The 22,853-nt window shown below is 40.7% G+C and overlaps 1 protein-coding gene across 2 annotated transcripts in view; it reads right to left on the minus strand.

The window, feature by feature from the left end:
* ERC2 (ELKS/RAB6-interacting/CAST family member 2) overlaps positions 1–22,853 on the minus strand; it is an 894,383-nt gene that overhangs the window by 208,940 nt on the left and 662,590 nt on the right. For both annotated transcript variants that reach the window (XM_012646861.1, XM_012646788.1), the window contains one exon: positions 4,660–4,807. In XM_012646861.1, the coding sequence (XP_012502315.1) occupies positions 4,660–4,807 (148 nt within the window). The remainder of the gene's footprint in view (positions 1–4,659; positions 4,808–22,853) is intronic.

Raw genomic sequence — 22,853 nt, forward strand, 5'->3', positions numbered from 1 at the left:
TCCCAGACATCGCTCCTTTGCCTCCTTCAAGTCTTTGCTTAAAGTCTCCTTTTCAATGAGGCCCATTCCATCTACCCTATATTAAATCATCACCAGCCCCTCAATCCTACCCTAGCACTCCTGTTCTCCTCTACACTAGTCTATATTTTCCTTTTCTACCACGTAATGTACTTTTTTATTATGTCCATTGTTTCTCTCCTTCCCCACCCCCTGCCATGAAAAAGTAAGCTCTATGAGCAAGGGGTCTTTATCTATTTTGGTCACTGATATATTACAAAAATGCCTAGCACTGTAACACATAGTACTCAACAAATACTTGTTGAATTGAATTCTAACACAGTACTTGGTCTCACCAAGCTACCCACCCCTTTCTCCCCCATGCCCCTGGGCAGGTTGGGAGTTATAGGTCAAGGCATTGGAACTGGGTATCTCTGATGACATCTGTGAGGTGTGGGGGCTAATCATGGCACACCGTGTTGCTTTAAGGAGGTAGTGTTCAGCTCACCTAGGAACAAAGTCTCTGCATTCCTACAGCACTGGGGCCCAACTCCACATAGCCAGGTATGAGTGCTCTGATGGTGGTTAAGTCGTATGGTCTCTTGGAGCTTCGCTTTGGTCAATAAAAAAATGAAGATGATGCTTTTCTCATTGGGGCAGGTAAACTATCTGCTGTGGATTAATCCCCAGCAACTGGCATAAAGCCTGGCACATAGTAGGCATGCAATAAGTTCACTGGTTAATTATGAGGAATAAGTGAGATAATGTTTGTAAACTCACGTATACATAAAGCACTTGGCATGGAGCCTAGCATGTGGTAATCATGCATTCATTCACACAACAAATATTGAGAGCCTACTAGTGCCTGGAAAAGTGTAATAACTGTGGGGGATGTTGAATGAGCTACTCGTGTCCAGTGACCTGGGGTGGCATGGGCAGTGGAGGCACTTTTGCACAAGGTAAGTTGAGCTCAAAAGGCAGCCAGAAGAGGGTGGCATGTCTCATGAGCCAGTCTGTCCCACCACCTGCACAGAAAACTGAGCAGGCCAGACCTGTGACCTTCCTCTCCCATTGGCCTGGCCCCTGAAGAACTCTGTTCTTCCAAGTAGCTGTGTGGGTCAAGACAATTGAGGTCTAGGACTCACCCTCCCGGGGGTGCCCCACTGAGATCTATGCGGGCTGCACACACAAACCAAGCAAATTTAATTAGCGCTATGGGCCTCTTCGTTGCAGGCTGGGAGCTGGAGTCCAGGGTTCTGACATGTCTGCTCACTGCTCCCCAAGTGCTGGGCCAGGTAGGCTTAAGTGCCAAAACCTGTCTGCTCTTTCTGCCACAGCTCAGTGGTGTGTTCTTAATGAGCTATGAGTCCCACCTGTGTGCAAAACAGCAACAACGAAATAAAAATTAAATGACCTCCGAGGGTTGGCAGAAATAATATCAATTAGTGATAGTAGTAATAGCAGCTCACACATATATAGCACCTATTATGTGCTGGGCATGTGCAAAACACTTTGTCTACATTATACCTCACGATGTCTTTGAATTAGGTTGTTGGTCCAATTTACAGACAAGGAAATAGGTCTAGGCAGGTTTAGTATCTTTCCCATGATGACCAAGCTAACAAATAAGTGCTAGAAACAAGATTCAACCTAAGCAGTTCAACCTTGGATGCCGTCTTTAAAATCAATTTATGACTGGTTGGCAAAGGGTCTCCTGGAGCATCATGGTGTGTCCCACTGTCAGGCCTGAGCAAGGTGCCCGACCTCTCTGGACCTCTTGCTCCTCCTCTATAAGAGCATCAGAGCCTCAGTCTTGCCGGGAGGTGATGAATCAAAGTCTATGAAGCCCTTAGACCCATGCCTAGCACAGGGTGAGAGCTCGAAAGTATCAGTAATTGTTGTTTATATGATTAGACAGTCTAAGCCTAAGAACTCCAGGCAGAACCCACTCATTGTGAATGGCTGGAGAATGTTCTTAAATGGCTTTTTTGGCATCTACTTCAGGTTTGTGAAGATGAGGGGCCTCACGACTTCTGGGAATACCCTTCCGCTTGTCACTATGCAACCCTACGGGAATCCTGAACGTGGCAGGGTATGTGTGGAGTCAGGCAGACTATCTAAAGCCTGAGCCCCGTCACTCAAAAGCTGTGTCTTTGGGCTGGTTATTGTGCACTCTGAGCCTCAGTTATGCTCCCTAGAAAAGGGAGATGATTCTGCACCCACTCCCAGGGCTGCTGTGAGGACTGTGGGACAATATTCCTGAGGAACGCTGGATACACAACCCAGCACACTCGATAAAGGGGGGTTACTTTTACAAGCAAATTAACCATTATTTTTAGAATCATTATCGTTTGTAATAAGAATACTTAAGTTCATGTGATTTTTCTTGCTCTTTAGTGGGCAGGGTGTAAGGAAGGATTTCAGACCTAAATCACCAAGGATCCCATCCTCCTCCTTCGCCGCCTCTCTCTCCACAACAGCCCTTCAGATCCTGCCTTAGCCCAGGCTGGAGCCTAACTCTGCATGGCTGGGGTTTCCCAAATGTGCCTCAGGATACCCAAAACCAAACCTTTTGCAAAGAATGAAGGCTTTGTACAGTTTCCCAGGAGCAAATTGAAGGGCTACACTCAATCCTTACTGGAATCTAGGAGGGTATTTTCATGACGCTGAGAAAGAAAAAAGGTAGTCTTAAAAAATTTCTTCCTGGGAAAAATAGAGGGAGATGTGGAGAGCAAAGTATCTAAGAGACAGAAAGGAAATATAATCCACCGTGCCTGGTAGGAAGGCCTCTGGCAGCCTTGGCTCTGTAGCTCCGCCAGGCCATTTCGGAAGAGCTGACTCTGTAAGGTGGCCACCAAGTCTGGAACCATTGGCAAATCTATAATAAAAGAAATTATATTGCTAGATGATATAATGCTATCATTTGTGGTCTCAGACTTTATGACCCCAGAGTACTGGAATCATCAAAAGAGGTGGAGATCAAGAGAGAATATATTGCTTATGTACCCCATGGTGTGTAGGGGGGTGTCTCCTTAGCAGCTGACTGACCTGAGACCTTTGGATCATGTATGTATTGTAGCTGGACCCGTGGTACGTGGCCGTAATATCTGGGCTGTAGCCAGCATCACAAGTGCATGGTATATTCGAGCTCGGGGATTGTTTCTTAGGTCTATAAACCTGTGGGAGAAAGCTACAATGGTTAGATGCAGGAGCGGAGGGCGCAGGGAAAGAATTAGGAAAAAGCAAAGAAGGAGGCTCATCTTGACTTTCTGTGGCCAAGTGGGTGGAAAACCCAGTGCAGAAGATGCGCAGCCCGAAATAAATAGGTCAGATGTAAGTGGTCCTGAACTCCCCAGTCTAGCACTAGCGAGGCATGCTGCTCTGTGGAGTGACCCCAATGTCTGGCAGTGACTGGGACCCTCCCTCTGCAAGGAGAGGGTGCCCAGGTGGGTGGTAGTCTCTCTTTCTTTCTCTCTCTCTCTCTCTCTCTCTCTCTCTCTCCCTCTGTCTGTCTGAGCAAGGTGGCCCCATGAGAAATGGACTCTGGTTCTGGGCCAAAGGATGCCTTTTCCTCCTGAGGAGGAAAACGGTTGGCCCCACAATAAGGGGAGGACAGTATTACTTCAAACTTCCTTCCACTCACCCTGCACACTCTGCTTAGCACAGATCACCCCTAGGAGGCAAAAAGCCAGTCTCAGGGGCTGAATCAATGTGGACACACTCTACATGGTAACCATGTGGCAGTTAGAGAGCTTCAGATCCCCATCTGGCCCTAGCTAAGATGTGGCTGCCACCTTGCGGGCCACAGACGTTTGAGCTGAGTGGGTTTCATAATGACTTAGAATCTCGGTGAACATCTTTAACCATTGCTTACAAAAGTCCCCAAGTTATATACAGGGAGAAATAACATCAGAAGATTTCAGGGATGATTTTCCAATATGCTTCAGGTACAATTATTTCCATTTAAGCCACTTCCAGAAAACCCTCCAGAAAGCAAAGAACGTTCTGCGCAAGTTAGAACTATACCCCTCCTTCTATTTTCCTTAGAAAAAATGCAGTGACCTAGAGAGAAGGAAACACAGGATAATGGAGCAAATAGGTGACAAAAAAAATTAGACTCAATAATGCCTGGGAGATCTCCAAGTATAGCCTTGCAGAGCTAGGACTTGAGAGATGGTCCTTGTCTGAAAGCTTCTGGAGGAAATCGTTGAAGAACCAAAGTTGGAAGTATACAGAGAAAGAAAGAAACCTAAATAATTGGATGGGAGAGTGATTTACAGGGGCCAGAAAGTGAGCAAGACAGAAGGTAACAAGTCCAACAGAAAAGAAGAATTTAATTAGGAGTTTCTAGAATTTAATCAGAAGTCAAACAAAGTCCACTGAAAGGGAGAGAGCTGAGACCTATTTCTGGGGAGATGATGCTAACAGAAAAGAAAGGAAAACATTGCTGGTTGCAAACCACACAAGCCCAGCCACATGCTCATTAACACAGAAAAGCAGCAAAATGCCATTCCAACAACAACTCAGACCATTTTACTCCTACCTGGTTTCAGCTGCTTGAGCCTGCAGGATGGATATGGGAAAATGAAGACTGGCTACACCCAGAGAGAGCACCCAAGGCCCCAAACCCAGCGAAACACACCTTTCTTGCAGGAGGCCCACCTGCTGCTTTAACTGATGCACTAGTCGGTCTTTTTCCCGCTTGAGGGCCATAACTTCTTCCTGCGTCTTTTTCTTTTTGGAGGCAGACAATTCCAGCAAGGCAATGTTTGCATCTTTTTCACTGATGGCCGCAAGTAGTGCTTCCTGTCTGGTAAAATAAAGATTATTGTGATCATTTTTATAAAGTGCAAAAAAAATTGGCATTTATAGTTGAAATGAGTCACAGAATATTGTTTCAATCGGAAGGAATCATGGATAATGCTTAAGACAAACTACCTTGTTGGCTCTCAGAATGGACAAAGTAGTTTGGGTCAGAATCCCTGAGACCTGCATGCTGTGTTCTCTGAAAGAGGCATCTTTCAATGGCTTCACAGATACAGTTGTATATTAAGTAAGACACCTTCATCCATCCATCCACCCATACATTTTCCAAGTGTCTTAGTCTGTTTTCTGTTGCTGTAACAGAATACTTGAACCTGAGTAATTTATAAAGAAAAGTAGTTTACTTGGCTTGCAGTTCTGGAGACTGCGAACCAAGGACACGGTGGCAACTTCTGGTGAGGGCTTTTGTATTGAGTCATAAGAGTGTGGAAAAGTGGAAGGGCAAGGGAATGAGTACGAAGGAGGCAGCAAGAGTGAGAAGAGCTCACTTTTGTAATAACCTGCTTTCTCAAGAACTAACCCACTTCTGAGAAAAGGGCATTAATCCATCCATGTGGACTCCACTCTCATGACCCAATCCCCTCTAAAAGTCCCCACCTTTTAATACTGTTACACTGGCAATTAAGTTTCCAACACATGAGTTTTTGGGGGACACATTCAAACCATAGCATCAAGTAAGGTTCTAGGTACTCCAAGACAACCTAACCAAACTGGGCAGCAATTTCACTACCAAGTATTTTTCTTTTTTTTTCATGCAAGCTTCTCTTTTGAAGGCAGACAGAAATATTTACTTTTCCATGTTCATTTCATTTAGAGATGCTCCCTTGCCATTCCACCAAAAACCATTCCTTCCTCAGCCTTCCTTATCTCAGTAATTATAGCACCTCCACTAAGTACCCCAGCCCCTAAACCTAGAAGTCATTCTTGGGTCCTGTCCTTCCTTCTCCACTCAGAGCCAACCCATCGACAACCTCGGTAGGTTTTCCTGGAAAGTACACCCTTATCTAAATTCACGCTATCCAAACTTCTCTCAATTATCTGCATCACTCATGGAGATCACTGCAAAAGCTTACTCATTGGTTTCCCTGGTAAAAAGAGCAAAGCCATCTCTAAAAACCTTATAAACCCAGATTCCACCATTCTGCTGTGTGAAAAATCCATATCCATTGTATCATCCAACAGACTTGAAATCTAGACCCTTTATTGGTGCCTGTGACACATTACAGCAACTGGCCCTGATCACTTCTCTGTAGTCATCTGTTCCCCTTCTCCTTCCTTAATCACTAGGCTCCAGCACGTTGCATTCCAGGGTCTCTTTCCTAGTCCTTGAAAATGTTACCCTTGTTCTCACCTCACAAGCTTTGCCTTCCCATGCCTTTGCCTCCCACAGCTCATCCTCCATGTCTCAGCCCAAAGGCACCCTCCCCAGAGAGGCCCTCTCCAGCCGCTCCCTCTGGCAGTGCCTCCCTTCCTTCTGCCTTGCATACAAGTCTGTGGTCCATCACATTATATGGTTTCGCTTGGCTCACAGCCCTTCTCACCATTTGAAATAATCTTAGATATTTATTATTTGTTTTCTAGTCTTGACTCTTCATGAAATTGGGACCTCGTCTATCCTGTGCACCACCAATTTTCAAGCTTCTAGAAGATCTGAGCATAGTGGGTGCTCAAAACTATTTAATTCAAGGAATAGATAGGTTTACTTTACACCAGCCTTTGAAACCTCTTTCTTGCATTTTCTAAAACATTAGAATGCTTTGCCTCCTGCTTAATCTATGATGGTTGTTTACTCAGAAAAATTTTCAAGTGGCCTCCTCCTGTCTTTGCAGTCTAACGTTGTGGCCACCTCTGTCACAAATTTTAACCTGGAATTTCCTGGGATGATTCTTGACTAGGAAATGGTTCTTCCAGGTGAGTTTCACTGAGTCCTCCTCACAGAGAAAGTCTTGTCCTCACCATTTGTGTCGCTTCCGAAACATTCTATTAAATAGATACTTTGGAAGACTCTACAGCCCCAGAGAAGCTTCCACATTGGGTACTTTTCTTACATACCAGTCCCAGGACTAAAACCGAGTCATGATCATGGTTTATCTTTCTTTAATTCCCAGGCTCCCTTGAGATATTTGGACAAGGTGCCATTATTTGGATCTCAGATTATTCCCCTTTTCACTGTAGGGATTTATATGGGCTGCCCTAATGTCAGGCAGTAGGAGCTTCTGTCTGAGGCTCACACAGACATGTGAGCTGCCGAACATGTCAAGAAAGATCGCCACTTTCCAGAAGAAAACCAGTGCAGGCTAGACTACCAGCAGCAGCATTAATATCCAGCTTCACAGAGCCTGTCTCCTTCTGGATAACATCTTGAGACAATAGACATGCTTGCTGCTCATAGCCAGTGCATATTTATACAGAAGACCAAGCTGAAGAGGCTGTATGGACTTTAAATTAGGCAGAGCCCCTTTGCTATCTACTCCAAACTCAGCTGCAACACACAAAATGACTGCATTATTTTACCTCCTCTACCCCAAACTGAAATGTCTAAGTGAAGCTTTTTTAATTGAAACAACCTAGAAGACCAATATTAGGAAATCTGGGATTGAAGATAAATTGTGCTACATCACTAGGATTGACCCTTTACAGCTATATCCATTTAAAATGCTGATAAAAAAAAAAACTTAATAGCATGTGAAAACATTTGTGTCTGTTGAGAAACAATTCTCTATGAATCTCTCATGTTTCCATACTTTTACAAAGGCACTGTCTGTCTTCTTTTTTGAAAATCTTTCAAGGATGTTTGTATAATGAATAGCCTTGAAGGATAGAAGTAGTGTCTCCCTTTGGATCAAAGGGTACACATGCTCACTTCCCTATATAATAGTGTCTCCTTCCACAGAAAAGGGCAAGCACATTACTGTTACTGCCCATTATAAAATATTCAGGTTCCCCAAACTCAGGGCTGTTCTCCTGTAATGCAACCAGCTGCATGTTCATGTTCATCTGGTCCATCTGCCTGGCCTCCATGGGACTTGGAGCAAGGGGAATTGACACAAATATACTAATGATGCTCTCTGTACTATGAGCAATAAAGTCCTTTGTCTCTGTTCCAGAATTCTCTTGTCATCTGCCTGCATCCATGAAACTGAAGCCACTAACCTGTTCCCGTGACTGTGTCTACTTTAACCCATTTTCCTCAAACTTTGATATTATATAGCTTTATTTTTTAAAAATTTTTTATTGAGGTAAAATGTATAATTTACTATCTTTACCATTTTTAAGTGTACAGATCAGTGATAATACTTTATATTCTTTTTTTAGCAATTAAAAGTCATCATTGACCCCAAAATTGATGATTCTAAATTGCTTTTTCCCTATGATTCTACAATTTAGGCTTTTAAGCTTTAACACTTATTTACTTCTCCTGTTAGAATACCTAAACTAATTTCTAATTCTCACTTTACTGTCAGAGAAAAACATATACCAATTCTAATTCTCTACAGATATTATTACCAAATACAGTTCCAAATAAAATTATCCTTAATTATTAAACTTCAAAAGACATTTAAAATCATTTTTATTAAAGCCACTTACCAACCTAAATATTCATGTGAAATAATCTGTTTTGTTCTTCATCATCTTTTCCTTACTGTATTTTTTGTTTTCTTTTCCTTTTGGCTAACGAATCTGTTCTATAGATCCTGGCATTATACAATCATAGAACTCTAAATAAGATTAGTGTAAATAAGATTAGTATAAATAAGATTATATATATTTTGAAACCCTCATGTAAATATTGGCCATAAACTAATGATGATTTCTCCTAAAACACCCTGATTGAGATCTACGTTCCATAATTCTAGTCTATTTGAATCAAAGAGCAATTAATAGAAGATAAAAAAAAAAAGGTATATAAAACTAGAAAAATATGAACATTTCACACTTCAGGATATTTGGAAGGGTGTTCCGAATATGCTAAGGCTGTATTTGGCCATTACTTATTTGTACAGAGATGTCAGGCAAAGTAAACTCTTCATTCTAGGCTGACAGAGCCACTGAATTGGTTTTTTTAAGCAAGAAGCTTTATAAAATGAGTTAAAATAACTATTAGGTTGATACACTTTAGCTAATACAGGTTGAGAATCCCCAATTCAAAAATCCAAAATCTAAAATGCTCCTAAGCCCAAAACATTTTGAGCATGAGATTGGATTTTCAGATTTGGGATGTTCAACTACTAAGTATGATGCAGATATTCCAAAATCTGAAAGAATCCAAAATCTAAAACATTTCTGGTTCTAAACATTTCAGATAAGGGATACACAACCTGTCGCTTAAATCACTGTGAGCTAATTCTATGCCGTTATGGGTTTTCGTTATCCCTGCTTTTGAGGGTGGGGGACACTGAACATAATTTTACAAAGATGAACTTCATTTGCCAGCCCTACCTCAGATGCTACACTTATACAATTCCCACGAGCCAATCTGCCGACACAGTGACATAAAGCACCTAATGAGAAATACTTCACTGAAAACACCCAGAGGCCTGTTTTGAAAAAATGGCCAACATTGGAATAAATTAGGAACCTTAAATTAAATATTCCTGCTTCTTTTTCTTATGAAGAATTTTGTTTCAACCATTCAAAAAACTGGAAAAACTGAAATATTTCTGCAGTTCCAATACACCATTTTTTTAAAAAGGCTCGAGTGTAAAGAGTATACCAGTGACAAGACGCTTAAATATAAATTAGAAAAACTAAGAAAAATCCTTGTTATCTTCCCCAATAAACGTATCACCTTCTAGATTCGATGCCAGATTTACACTGCTTCATAAATTGTTACTGTCCCATCAAACTGAAGAAAGTGCCCATAAGCCTTCGCTGCAGCACTTAATCTATCCTTTCTGCTTATTCACTGACAACATGAACTGTACATACATACTCATCTTTAGCTAGTTAGTGGGGTTAAGTATATACCAAAGGCTTGCAAAACTATCTTTAGAACATAGCCATTCTCCAGTATATAATTACTAAGGTGATCTGTCTATGCCCCAAAATGCAGTTTAAAATATGAAAAGGAAGCCCAAATATGCAAGAAAGGAAGATAAGATAATGTGAAGAGAAATAAATCTATAAGAGTCTGTTGAATGCCAAGCTAAGAAAGTGAACCATAGACAGCATTTTATCAAAGTGCAGCCTAAACAAACGTCAAGGGGAAAAATTTCCTTAACAAATATGGGCAACAATGGAGGAAAAAAGTGGGGAATTATGTGCCCTCTCATGCATTTAGTCAGGGTTAACAATGGATAAAAATATGTGCAAGAACACATTTAATAACCCTAAACTGTCATTCAGTTTGTAGGAGGTAGTCAAGATACAGCTAATAAAACACCAAAAAAATGGTTTTAGCCACTCTGAAAAAAAACCCTCCATGGACTAAAACAAAAGAGGACTGAAGGGCATCTCCTGCCAAGATAAATGCCTTCTTTTGAGTGTCGCCTGTGGCTAACCCTCCCAAAGAGAGCTCCAGGAACCTCTGATGGTAATACATTGCTACGTCACTTATCACAGTCCATTTAAAAGGGAGCTTTGTAAACATTTCTATTTCACTCCCTGTTGCTGTCGTTCTATTAATGATGATTTGAGCTTTAAGAGAGGATCTAAAATTAATTTCAGGAGTTGCAAACGAGGCAGGCCAATTAGGAATTGTTATAAATTGGATTGGGGAAGAAGCATTAACACATTTTTTTTTCTTGTGGGTTCTTGTTTTAGTTAGCTGACCCATCTTTAGAAACACAATGACAAAAGCAGATGCTTAAAAAATGCATTCCATTAAGAAATGTTTGGATAATGACATATAAGAGAGAACCTATATTATGTATGGTGCTCAATGTAGGCAGTCATGTTCTAATCATACTGTGGGAAAAAAAAATCTGCTCAATCAACTTTTCCCAGTTAATTACTGTTTTCTTTCCCTCATGACCCTGAATCTTCAACCATAAGTTCAGTAGGAGGTGACTTAAGACAGACGGTGACGAAAGATCCTGTTCAAAACAGCCTCTCTCTCACCCCTGGAGTGAGGGCTGGGTGGAGGTTTGCTGTGATCACCCCTGGAGATAGATGCTCGTTTGCCTAAATTTTAAAAGCTGTATTTTCAAATGGCATTTTGGGTAAGAAAAGCTCTTTGATATCAATTAATATCAACTGTACCTACCAGCAGAATGAGGTATAGTATATGCAGAAGGGCCCACGCAGAAAGCGGAACAGCTCGCATGAGGTGGGGCCCACAGGGTGAGATATATTTGAACAAGCATGAGTTTCAGCGAGGACAAAGAACAGATCAGATTCATAAAGGCCAGGCTTTAGCAGCCCAGACTCCTTAATGCGGTTTACTCTCTGTCGCCTACCTAAAACTGACCTCAAAAAATAGTTTACTCCAATTACAGAGAATTTTTGTCTTTGAAACCTAATAGCACACGACTGGAATTTCCTAACACAGGGGCCACAGAGTCTCGTGGAAGCTCTTTGCTGTACGCACCAGCTTCCACCCCACTCCTGGTGCAGTGCACGACCCAGGGAGGCAGCTGGCCCATCCGCGGGTTCCCCCAAGTACAACCGGGCCAGGAAGCTCTAAGTGCCAACATCTCGTGCTTCAGGACACTAATAGGACAAATGCCAGCACCACATGGCATCCTACTACAAAGGGGTGTTGGTGAGTCTGAAGCCAACTGATTTTCCCCCATGGAAAAGGTCCAAGGCCAGAGGAGGACATGTGCCAGGAAAAGCTACTGTCCCCATCCTAAATTGCTCTCTCAGGTCCCAACCCTTTGGAGGATTGATAAAAAGGCAATGAAGGATAGAATGCCCAGGTCTTGGCCGTGGACATGTGGGAGGCATTACTGATTACCGTGCGCCTGATCCACCAAAAAAAAAAAAACAAAAAAAAAAAAAGGAAAAGAAAAATATTTTTTGAGCACCTTAACCTATTATGATTTTCTAAAAACTTACCCACAAAAATAAAATCTCACTCAAGTCTTTAAGAGGAGAGGGTACTTACCTTTATTTAGTGCCTAAACTTTGGAATCAAATATACCTGGGTTTGAGTCTCAGCAATACCTTTTATTTCTGTGACCCTGGGCAAGTTACTTACTGTCTCTGAAACTTAGATTTTCTCATAAATGATCTAAGAAGGATAACAGTAACTCTCTCTTGGCTCATTATAAGAATAAAATGTGAGAATGCATGCAAAGATTTTGTTCAGTGCCTGACATGACCACACAATAAATGCTAGCAATTTCTTATTTATTATTATAGAACATGGACAATACCAAATCTCAAGATTTCAAAGTTGTGCATTATTTTCTACCAAGTTTCCCTTTGTATTAAATACATCTAAACATACAAATGGATCTCTTACTTTCAAGACAGACTTTCAGAGAAGCCTCTAAAATTGGTTTCTGTTAAGCTGCACATTTGACTTTCATGAGCTGACATCTGTTTCGCAAACAAACTTAAAGGAGAAAACAGATCTTGAGAGTGGAGAAGAGTCTGTTGACCCATGGAAGAGTTGCATCCCAGGTGAGCCAGGCTCAACTTGGTCAATAACTGGTCAGTATCATTCCATCTAAATCGATAGGGAAAGCCACACAGAAGTAGACAAGGCATGATTTCACACAGTATGAGAAATTGAGAAATGGAAACATGTTCTGAAAGGTGACCTTTTAAAAGTCAAGGTCAAGTGCAAAATCTAACCAATGTCAAACAACTTCAAAACAGAAAATTCTTCTACTGAAAGAAAAACTTCAAAAAATTGGTAAATTTGGAAGGCAGGAAGTTTGAGTGAAATGAAGGCATTTCCATGACCCAATACCGGGTGTTAGTGTTTAATGTTGGTCATTCTTGTTATTCCTGTTCAGCAATGAGAAGGCTTCTCTGTTGACCATTCAACTCTGCCAAGGTAGCTTTCTGTGTGAAATATACCCAACCAGAATCCCTGGAAGGCTACTGATGATTGATAATGAGAAAACCAAATACATCTGGACTTCACGGTGGGACAGAGCTTTGCCTAGTGTCCACCTAAACTAAGCCCATTTCCATGGGTGATCAATTACTGTCAAGAGACTGTCTCGTCACGTTAACTTTTGGATTGGAAATGAGCAACTGCCAGAAAATAGGTCACTGACTTCCAAGTTTATCCCCCAGGGTATCTGATCAATTATTTTTTTTTCTTATTGGTAAGTGAGGTGTATGCGTGTGTATGCATGTGTGTTATGTATGTACGTTTCAAGTAAAAGACAATATATTTTAATTTTCCTTCTACTATATATTTAAGACTACTAAGATTTATTAGTCGGTCTTTGCACAGAGAAGCAAATTGCCCTCCTACATCTTGAACTAGATATTTCCCTTCTTAATTTGAATATTTTGTGTTAAACTTTCCTTTGTTTATGTTTACATGGAATAGAATATTCCCACAGGCTGAATTGTAATGAAAACCAAAACAGATTGTCATGTCATTGCCATGAGAGGGATATGTGCAGAAGGGGGCACATTCCAGAATTTTGTTAGTGCAACATTCAAAGAAAATTAAATTAAGGTTCTGTGGAGTGGATCTTTGTAGAGAGAAATACACAAAATTGAGTTTGTTAGAGGCAGCTCCTTTGAGAGAGTTTCCTACTCACGAGAAGGAAAAAGGGAAGTTGTGCTTCTGCACTGGGGAAGGAAACACAGAGTGGCGTGTCTGTGCGTGCTGTGGGCGATGGCGGTGGCCAGGCAAAGGGCAGGTTTCTGGGAGGGTCAGGGAGGCCTGATACCTTCTAGGGAGGAGGGCTAGAGATTCCCATCTTCTTAACAAAGCTGTCGATCCAACGTTAATCAGAGCTGTTCTCTCTTGCCTGCTACAGAACTGGACAACAACTCAGGAAAACTTAAAGGAGTTAATTGTTTTTTTTTTTTTTTTTTTTTTGGCTGGGGGACAGGAAGCTGACGGCTTTTAAAACGTCCTTAAAGATGCAATTCCTCATGTTAAGTGTCTCTGCTATTTTGAGAAGTCTGGATTTTAGGTCTGCCATCTCGTGGCCATTGCAATAAATACTGCCCTTTTCCACTTTTTTCCAAAGTGGTTACATCTCTATAATCTACATTCTAAAAAGTTACTAGAAAGAGTGCTTATCAACAACAACAAGAACTGGAGCCACAGGAGAGATCTGTGATGCAGAGAAAGCCAGGACATTTCACATCCGAATCCTTTTTCTGCTGACAGTTTTCATTCTTTGATAAAAGCCTACTTCCAAATGATCACTGATCAAATTATCAAATTATTACTCAAGATGGGATTGGGCCTACAGAGAAGATGGTTAAGAGGTGATGGGCATATTTTAGGTGCCTTTTTTTTTTTTTTAAGAGTTCACTTCATGGACAGAGTTGCTTCCAAATGAACAAAAGTCTCAGCATTTCTGTACTTGCCATAAATTCGCTAAGAGAACATCCAGAATAAAATAGTCTAGCCAAAGAGAGCTTCATACTTGAAAACTGGGAGAAAATGCTTCTCTGCAAATAATGTAAAGTCCAAATGACTGAGATTAGACATACACACTTCTACATTGTGAGGGAAAGAAGTGAGACCAAATTTATCATAATTCTAATCATAATGAAATTGCTAAAACACCACCAGGAAAACACACTGAGCTTGTTTAACACGTACTCACTAACTGCTTGTTGAATGTGTCAACAGGAGAGAAAGCAAATACACATGGCCATTTTCTTGTGAGGTTTCACCAACATTATCATAGCCTTTAACTAAAAGGAGGTACAAAAGCATATTCAATGACCATACATTAACTTCTGAGCCCAAATTACAGAAGTACAGAAGTGTGCATCTATATACATACACCTAAAGTATTGCATTGCTAAGCAACTGGTTCAAAAGACAAGCAGAACAAAGAGCTGCAAAACTCAGTGAATCCAGAAATAACAATGTTATACTTGTTAGTTACTTGAAATTTCTGGATTCATGAATACAACATGTGGGACACTACCAGGGTGCTCCTTCTCAGAGGGTGAGGGAACTCAAAACCAGACAGCGGATGCAGAATGAGTCTGGTAAACTACCTGAAAGTGCTCCACATCTGGAAAGAATCGTGAGGGAACCAGCCCAAGACACAATGGTATAGAAAGCAGTCTCAGATTTACAGTATGGGTGGCCTTATGGCTCATGGAAGCGAAATTTCCACCCTGGGAGGAGCAATACCTGGAAACCGGAACATTTCTGATGTAAAATTATGAACTCGAAGCAACCAAACCAAACGTGTTCCTCTGGTGTGACTGTTTACATGCCACACAGCAAGCATAAACCGGCCAGATGGTCAGAGCTAGTTCTTCGATTCCCTCAACTCATTCAGCACATATTTACTGAGTGCCCACTGTGTACCAGGTACCAGGGATGCATGGACAAACAAGACAGATGCTCTCCCTGCTTCTGGGAAACTTATAACAGCAGACCCCAGAAACTCTCCACACAGTCATGAGACAGACAGGTGGACGCTGCAGTGATGCCACTAAACACAAAGACACCCCCTTCTGTTACTCTCAGGAGCAGACCCCAGATCATCAGCAATACCATGCAAAGAAGATATCCGTGAATCCTGTTTACCAACCCAAAGGCTAGGCATGAGAATCCATATGGCATTCCACCCACATGTATTGAATTCTGGGATAATGGATTCAAAAGCTCCCTCCTACCCAATCTTCTTCATTCTGAATGTCCAGTGCAATCTAGTTGCAATCAGAAGCTTAAGACAAACAAAGAGAAATACAAAACTTCACATTCATAATATTCATAGCTGTAGGCTAAATGATATGAAGTCCACTTTTTTATGGGTCAGAAACAATTGCATATCAGTAACTTCATATGGTTCAATCTAATAGTTTTCTTCCAAAACAAAAGCAGCTTTGTTGGTTTCTTTGTTTATAATACATGCCCATAGATAATTTTAATTATCACTTTATACCTTCAAAGATTTAAAAGGTTGAGGCAATTCCCTCTCCACAATATCCAGCTGTTATTCCATATGCACCCAAGACTGACCACCAGACGCAATTAACCCCATGGGCAAGAGAGCCTGTTACACGAATTGGAAGTAGGGTGAGGGGGCCTAGAAGCCCTGAAAGGTGACAGAACTCAGTCCCATAATAAGGATCCCCAGACCTGGAAAACCACTTAGTGAGAAAACATCCTGGTGACCAGACTCCAACCTGACACTGATTACCACTCCCTGTGATACTGATCTGTTGACTGATTGCTTTGAGCTCAGATCATCTATCTCTCTGGACAGCCTTGAGGCTGCCCAGCTCCACTGAGCAACAACTGAGCACCCCCGTTTAGATTTGAACTTCAAGTCACAGGACATAAGGCAGGAGTCAAAGAAGAATAGGGAGGCAGACCCTTAAGGGGACTTTTAAGTCCCCTTAGGAGAGGCCCAATAAAAAGCTCCCTTAAGGATGACTGCAACCTGTAGCTGGTAGCATAAAAGAGCAGTCTAATGTTGTCAACCGTGTCTTAATCTCCACCATATCCACAGGAATTTACTATGGACAGAACACTGTGCTAGGTATTATGAGGGACAAGCCAGGGATAAGGTCTGCAAACTATTCTCATAAAGAAAGCATCAACATGTGAATACTTAAATTACAAAAGAAAAGTAATAGTTGATTAAGGTTGAACTGGAATTTGAATCCAAGCCTGTGGCTCCAGATCTTGAACTCTTGGCCATTTTGCTAAAATGCTTGGTTGTAGGAAGAAAGAAATGTCCCTTTGGTCTAGGTTGATGGGGACAGGCTTCACAGAGGGCAACGGATATAGCTGAGTGTGAAGGGAGGGAGGCATTGGAAGGAAAACAGGGGCTTCCAGTTGGGTTGTCTGAGAAAAAGCTGAGAGGATCCAGTCATTTAAAATTATTTCTCTTTTATTTATTTATACCTATTTCTAGTTGCATAACTTTCAGGGATGTTAGAGTATCACCACCAAGGATACTCTAACAGCGTATCCTTGTTAGTGGGGTCAAATGAAGTGATTCCTAAGCACCACCTCAAAGACAGGGTTGCCTAGCACCGATGTTTCGCATACACACAAGGATATAGGCTCGTATTGTGGGAGTAAGATTGCCAACATGTTTTCCGGGGCATGGCACAGCAGGCTTTTATTCTGAAATTCAGTAATGTCCTTCCTAATTTTTGATATTAAAATGACCTTTTTCTCAAGTGATGGTAACAGTAGTTTCCATTTGAATAGCTTCATTTAATAGCTAATTAAGTTAGCAAGCATATATTGTTTTCAAAAATATTTTTTCATAGTATTGATCCAAGACATCCAAAGTCTAGAAAACCTTATTTGATTGCTAAATATTATTATTATTATTATTATTATTATTAGGGTGTGGTTCAGGAACATCTGGGGCATTCCCTTTAGTCCTCCTCTGCCCTGCATAGATAAGGGATTGTCTTTCCCTTTGAAAAGTGCCCGACACCTCCCTAAACATTGCCAGGGCTTCCAAGCTGGCTGCCTTAAAAACTGCACTTGGGTTTGTTGAACTCGAATTGTTTTTATTAAGTGACCATTCACTCCTTTGACAATGTCTCTTTCAGGTACGGCATCTTTAGGACATGTGGAGAACAATTTCTTTATTTCACGAATAGGCCCCATCAGGCATGAGCTTCAGGTCCTTCTGGGGGCCCTCCGCAACGAAAGAAGGAAAGAAAAGCCGAGCTGCTCAATGTCGATCCTTAGAAAAACCACATCTATAGGTACTAAGAAGAGTCCAGTGTGAAATATGACATATTCTGCCTCTCTGTCCACTGTTCCTTTTGTTGGATTTTTCATGCAACATGTATATGGATGGAACTTATGAATGTGGAGATAATCAGCCTCAGAGAAGACTTGGGAACATGGTAGTTATCCCTTCAACTGTCTGCTGGAGTAAATAAGATGAGGCTTGCACTAGGAGGACCCTAAGATTGGAACTAGGATGTAAGGATGAAAGTCACAGATGGGTACAGTTGATGCCAGTTCAGTAACAGGAGGAACTCTGTCCAAGTCAGAGCTGTCAAACGATGGCCTCATGCCCATCTCTGAAGGTACAGGTACAAGTGATAGGAGGTGGATGTCAAGCAATTCCCGGAGAACGAATTCTAACAAAGGATGCATAGTGTGACTAAACACATGGTTTGGTTAGGTTTCTTTGGATTGCAAGCTAAAGAAACAATTCTGGTTAACTTAGCAAAGAGAGGAAATATTACAGGGATACTCTGATAGATCAAGGAAAAGAAAAGAGCTAAAAGTGAGCTTTAGGAAGGTCAGTGAGAAAGTCACTCCAAGACCCTCGGTAGTAGGAAATCCTAAACCTTTCTTGGGAAGGCGTACCATTTATATAGTAACTCTGTTACAACCTCTGGGCTTAATGGAAAAAGAATGATGTTTGACCTTCTGGAAAGAAAATCAATTGGCCCAATCTAGATCAGTAGCTCTGGCCTGGGGTCCCCATCACTGGAAACATACCCTAAATAATGGGGTAACACCAAAAGAAAAGGGGATAGCTGTGAGCTGAGGACCATCCTAATTAGCAATTACTCTAATGATCTCGCAGTGTAAAGGGTCTATTTCTCTGCTGTGCTGGAGCTGGCTAGTGATAGCCAATCATGTGCATCTTCTTCTACCTCCAATGGTCAGCCTGTACCTTGGCCATGGGAGGAGTATTTACAACACAGAAATTGGCAATCACTACCAATCAAGGCTTTTTTCCCCCCATTGACCTGGTTTACCAGCATGCTACTGGCCTGTTGCAAGATAACTGAACAGTTTTGCAAAGACTGTTGAATACCCTGACGATATGCCATAGATCCCACAATAGGGAACACACAGCTAACACACCCCAGCACTTTCTCTGTGCCGTACACTACACTATCCTAAGTCCTTTGTGTGTATGAACTAATGCAATCTGCACAACAATCTAATGAGGTCAGTACAATTGTGTTCCCATTTGACAGATAAGGAAAGATAGGCAGAAAGGAGTAACTTAATTTGCCCGAGTTTATGTGGCCAGTAGAGGGCCAAGTAGAGATTTGAACACAGGCAGTCTATAATTTTATAAGTCTCAAAATAAAATACATAACATCTAGCTGTTGTTCTGAGTTGCGATATCCTTGACACAGAAAAAACAGACAATGCATTCACTTTGTACCCAGTGAGGACTTGGCTGAATTCCGATGAGAGGATCACTGCTCAGTCATGATGCTGTCAGAGAGAGCAGCCCGGGGCAGCTCTACGACTGGTGCCTGGATGTTTATTTCATATTATCGCATATTTCTTTCATTATCTGGGATGCCAGAGGACTGGAGCCAGATCCAAAAGTTTCTAACCAAATCCACAGGGAAGAGAGAGATGCACAATGCACAGTGCCGGAACTCCCAAGTGAGTTATAGTAGCATTTCATGACTCAGTAGGCAGAGCAAATCACATGGGCCCATGGGAGGGCCATGATTTCTCAGTCCCAATGGGAAAGGGGAGAAAAATCTGAACCTTCAACCTACTTCCCCCACTAGTACTAAAAGGAATGGAAAACAGAAAGCAGGGACATAATAGAAAGACAGTCAACTGATTTTAGATGTGTGTCTTGGTCAAGTCACTTGACTTTATGCACCTTAGCTGTGGGGCTTGCAAAACAAAAATGTTACCTTCCCCCATGGTCACTGAGAGGTTCACATAAGATGTCTTACAAGAAAGCATCTGGTAAAGTGCAAAACCCTGAATGAATGGCAAGCATTACCATCAGCAGTAATCCTACCCACAAAGATTTGACCCCTAAATCCCAAACAGCAATGATGCAATTTGATTCATCTCGAACAATATCTGGTATAGACATACTATGCACCAGGTACTGCTTCCATCGATTAAGCCAAATTCATCAAGCCAGTGTAAAACCATCAGTCTAAATGGTTGATGGGAATTTCACCCGGGATAAACATAAATCCATGAAGGGAAAATGACTATCTGGAGGAAACACAAGATAGCCTTTCTTTTCCTCTGGTTCTTTGAAAGATGTGACCATAATCCATTGGCAGTAAAGAAAACGGCTGTTTCTAAATAAATTTGAAAAGTTATCAGTTTTTTAAATGCACCAAACATGCAATCAATATTTGTTGAATCAGTGAGTGTGATTCCACAGATCTGGGTTCAAATCTGATTCTGCACCACTATTATCTGTGCGATTTGGGGAAAGTTAATTAACTATGAATCTCAGTTTCTTCATCTGTCAGATGAGACTACTACTACTCTTACAGGGTATTATAGGAGATAAAGTATGTAAGCCATTTAGCACATTTAGACTGAGTATGTAATAAGCAGTTGTTACTATTTTAAATCTAAGCTGTAGTTATTATTACCATTATTATTAGTGTGGTTCATTAATTTATTATTATAATATTAGCTATATGATAAATATGCTCAAATTACCAATCTTTAGAGACCAGAGAAGAAAATTATTTTTAAAAAGGAAAGAAGGGATGTTGAATAACAATATTCTCAGGTTTTAATATTTTTATCTACAGATTTAATACATTCCTAGTGTTTACCATGGTATCATAATTCCACTGTCAAATGCTTAAACAAATGTAAATTGGAGAGGGGAAATTAGTTTTTTTATAAATGCAAAAAGAACTGCATTATAAAATTGACAGTGTACCTAAGACAACACTTCCACTCTAGACTTTGGCTTCTATTTTTTAATTGCTTTGCAGGATTCTTTTGAGTATTCAAACTCAATATTTCAATGGATCTTCAGAGCCAAAAGGCTTTCTGCAAAGGATTAAAAAAGAAACAAAATGTCATTAAGAATATGAATTTAATTTGCTTGAAAGAAAAAAAATACTGTGTGTCTGCGACAGTTGCCCATTCTTACATAAAGAATTTTTAAATCTCACAAAATTATAACAGAAAAAACATCAATGGACTGCTATGGCCAGATAAATCAAAGTTCTATCAGTTTATTTGTAGTTTCTCTTTGGACTGCAAATAGACAGTTGCTAAATATCTTTGTTCTGTTAAAGAAGTCCGAAATTTTTAGGCTTTTTTACCCTAAACGATTCAACATGAGCCCGTGACAATTCTTTGCTGAAATTGAATTAATTATCTTCTAGCTTAAAAAAACATCTATAACCCACAAGTTGTAATAATGTAGCAAAATAACTGTGTTGTGTTCTTAAGCCATAGCTGCCTTCTTCAGGTCAGTCCTTAGTGAAGCAAAAGTGGAGAGGGCGAAGGAGGCACAGCAATTGTCCTGATATGAAGACATAAATTAATCTTCATTTTTATACTTTTTAAAAACTAATTACAAATTAAATGCTCATAGTTCGGTGATTGGCTATTCATCTTTTTTTTTTCATCTTAGCCATTTCGGCAAAGATCCATCTGCACTTCATTTATTTATTTCCCCATAAAGACGGCTTATGACTCTCTTACCCTAAATTAGAAATCCTGGTTTGTCTGTAAATATGGAAGCCTAGAAGAAGCCCCGGTAATTGGTGCTTTTAGCCGCCCACTTAATCTTGCTTAAATTACCCGTGTTCGTGATGAGGAATGACCGAGAGGCACAGGTTGAGCAACCACCAGGATGGCAAATGCAGTGGATGAGGTTAATAAAGATTATTGTCAGGAACCCCAACGATATTCCAAATCATGAGAACCAACAAGTCACAAATTAAGAGCACTTACTAACTAGAAGCAAGGTGACAGCCAACTACGGTAGTTAAGACATTATTGCTTCTGTAAACGCTAAACTCAAGTATAAAGTAGACATGTAATCTTCAACTCCCCGAACACCCCAATTTGGCCACTAAAGATGCTGTTTTACATTTCCAAACATTTTCCCCTGTCACTACTTTTTATACTTCAGTTCTCAGGTTGTAAGTATTTGTTACTTGCAAAGCAGCCCCCTTTGAACACTGAATCATGGGAGGCATTTGTAACTAACTGCCAATGCCGCCTGCCAAACAAAAACTCCCTGCTGGTGACATGACCACCTAGTGACCTCTAAAAATGTTGTAACAATGTGAAAAATAGCTCCCTCTTGTAGGAAACAGCAATTTTTTAAATTAAACGTACATCCAGCGTTCGCTTATATACAGATAAATGGTGTTCAGAGTCACCTTCTCTGTTTCCAATTTCAATCTTTTGAAACCCAGCCCAAACCTAAATAAATAAACGTTGATACTAAGAAGAAACTAAGAGCTCAAGAGCCTTGTGATTTTGCAAACAGCTTTTTTCCATTTTCGAAAATCTAAACTCCGGGCCAGACATAGAACAGGTAATGAAAAGGAACAGGCTTGGCAGTCCCTCTGTGGTTCTAAGCTGAAAAATACGTCAGGCAGAAATAAGTGGCTATAATTTGGCAGGCTTAATGTCTTTAAAAGTTTGCAGCTTGCTAAAGAAAAAAAAATTTTTTTAAAACAGTTATAACATTTACAAATTGAAACACAATCACTAAGCTAAAAAGCCACACTGACATAATTTCATTATCCTCAGAGTTTTAAACATACTTTTATCATCTTCAGGTGTTTTTGCACCTACATAATACAAGGCACTGATAATTATTAAAACTAGGGGCACCAGGAGGCTTTTGGATGCTATCATGATCTTAGATGACTGCAATGTTGGTGAATTCAGTTTATGCTGTTGACGTCAAAATATTCAAGGCTAGTCTCCCTTTAAAAGGTGCAGGGGAGCTTCCCATATGCACCCGATGGGACACACAAAATGGGAAATTGGACATGACAGTAAGTATTTTTGAGGCTGTGGATCACTGTTTTTCCGGTTAGTTTATCTTTCTAAAATTTCAAAATTAAAAGTCTCAGAGCAACAGAGGTATGACATGTCAAAGGCTGTTTGACTCTAATGTGTCTCTTGTTCATCCTGACATCTTCTGATGAATTATTTCCAAACACTGGCCCAAGCTACAAAAAATCAAATCAGCTTGAAAATAAAGTGGCACCAG

The sequence above is a fragment of the Propithecus coquereli genome, unplaced genomic scaffold, assembly GCF_000956105.1.
Source record: "Propithecus coquereli isolate 6110/MARCELLA unplaced genomic scaffold, Pcoq_1.0 Scaffold1, whole genome shotgun sequence".
Classification (NCBI taxonomy): domain Eukaryota; kingdom Metazoa; phylum Chordata; class Mammalia; order Primates; family Indriidae; genus Propithecus; species Propithecus coquereli.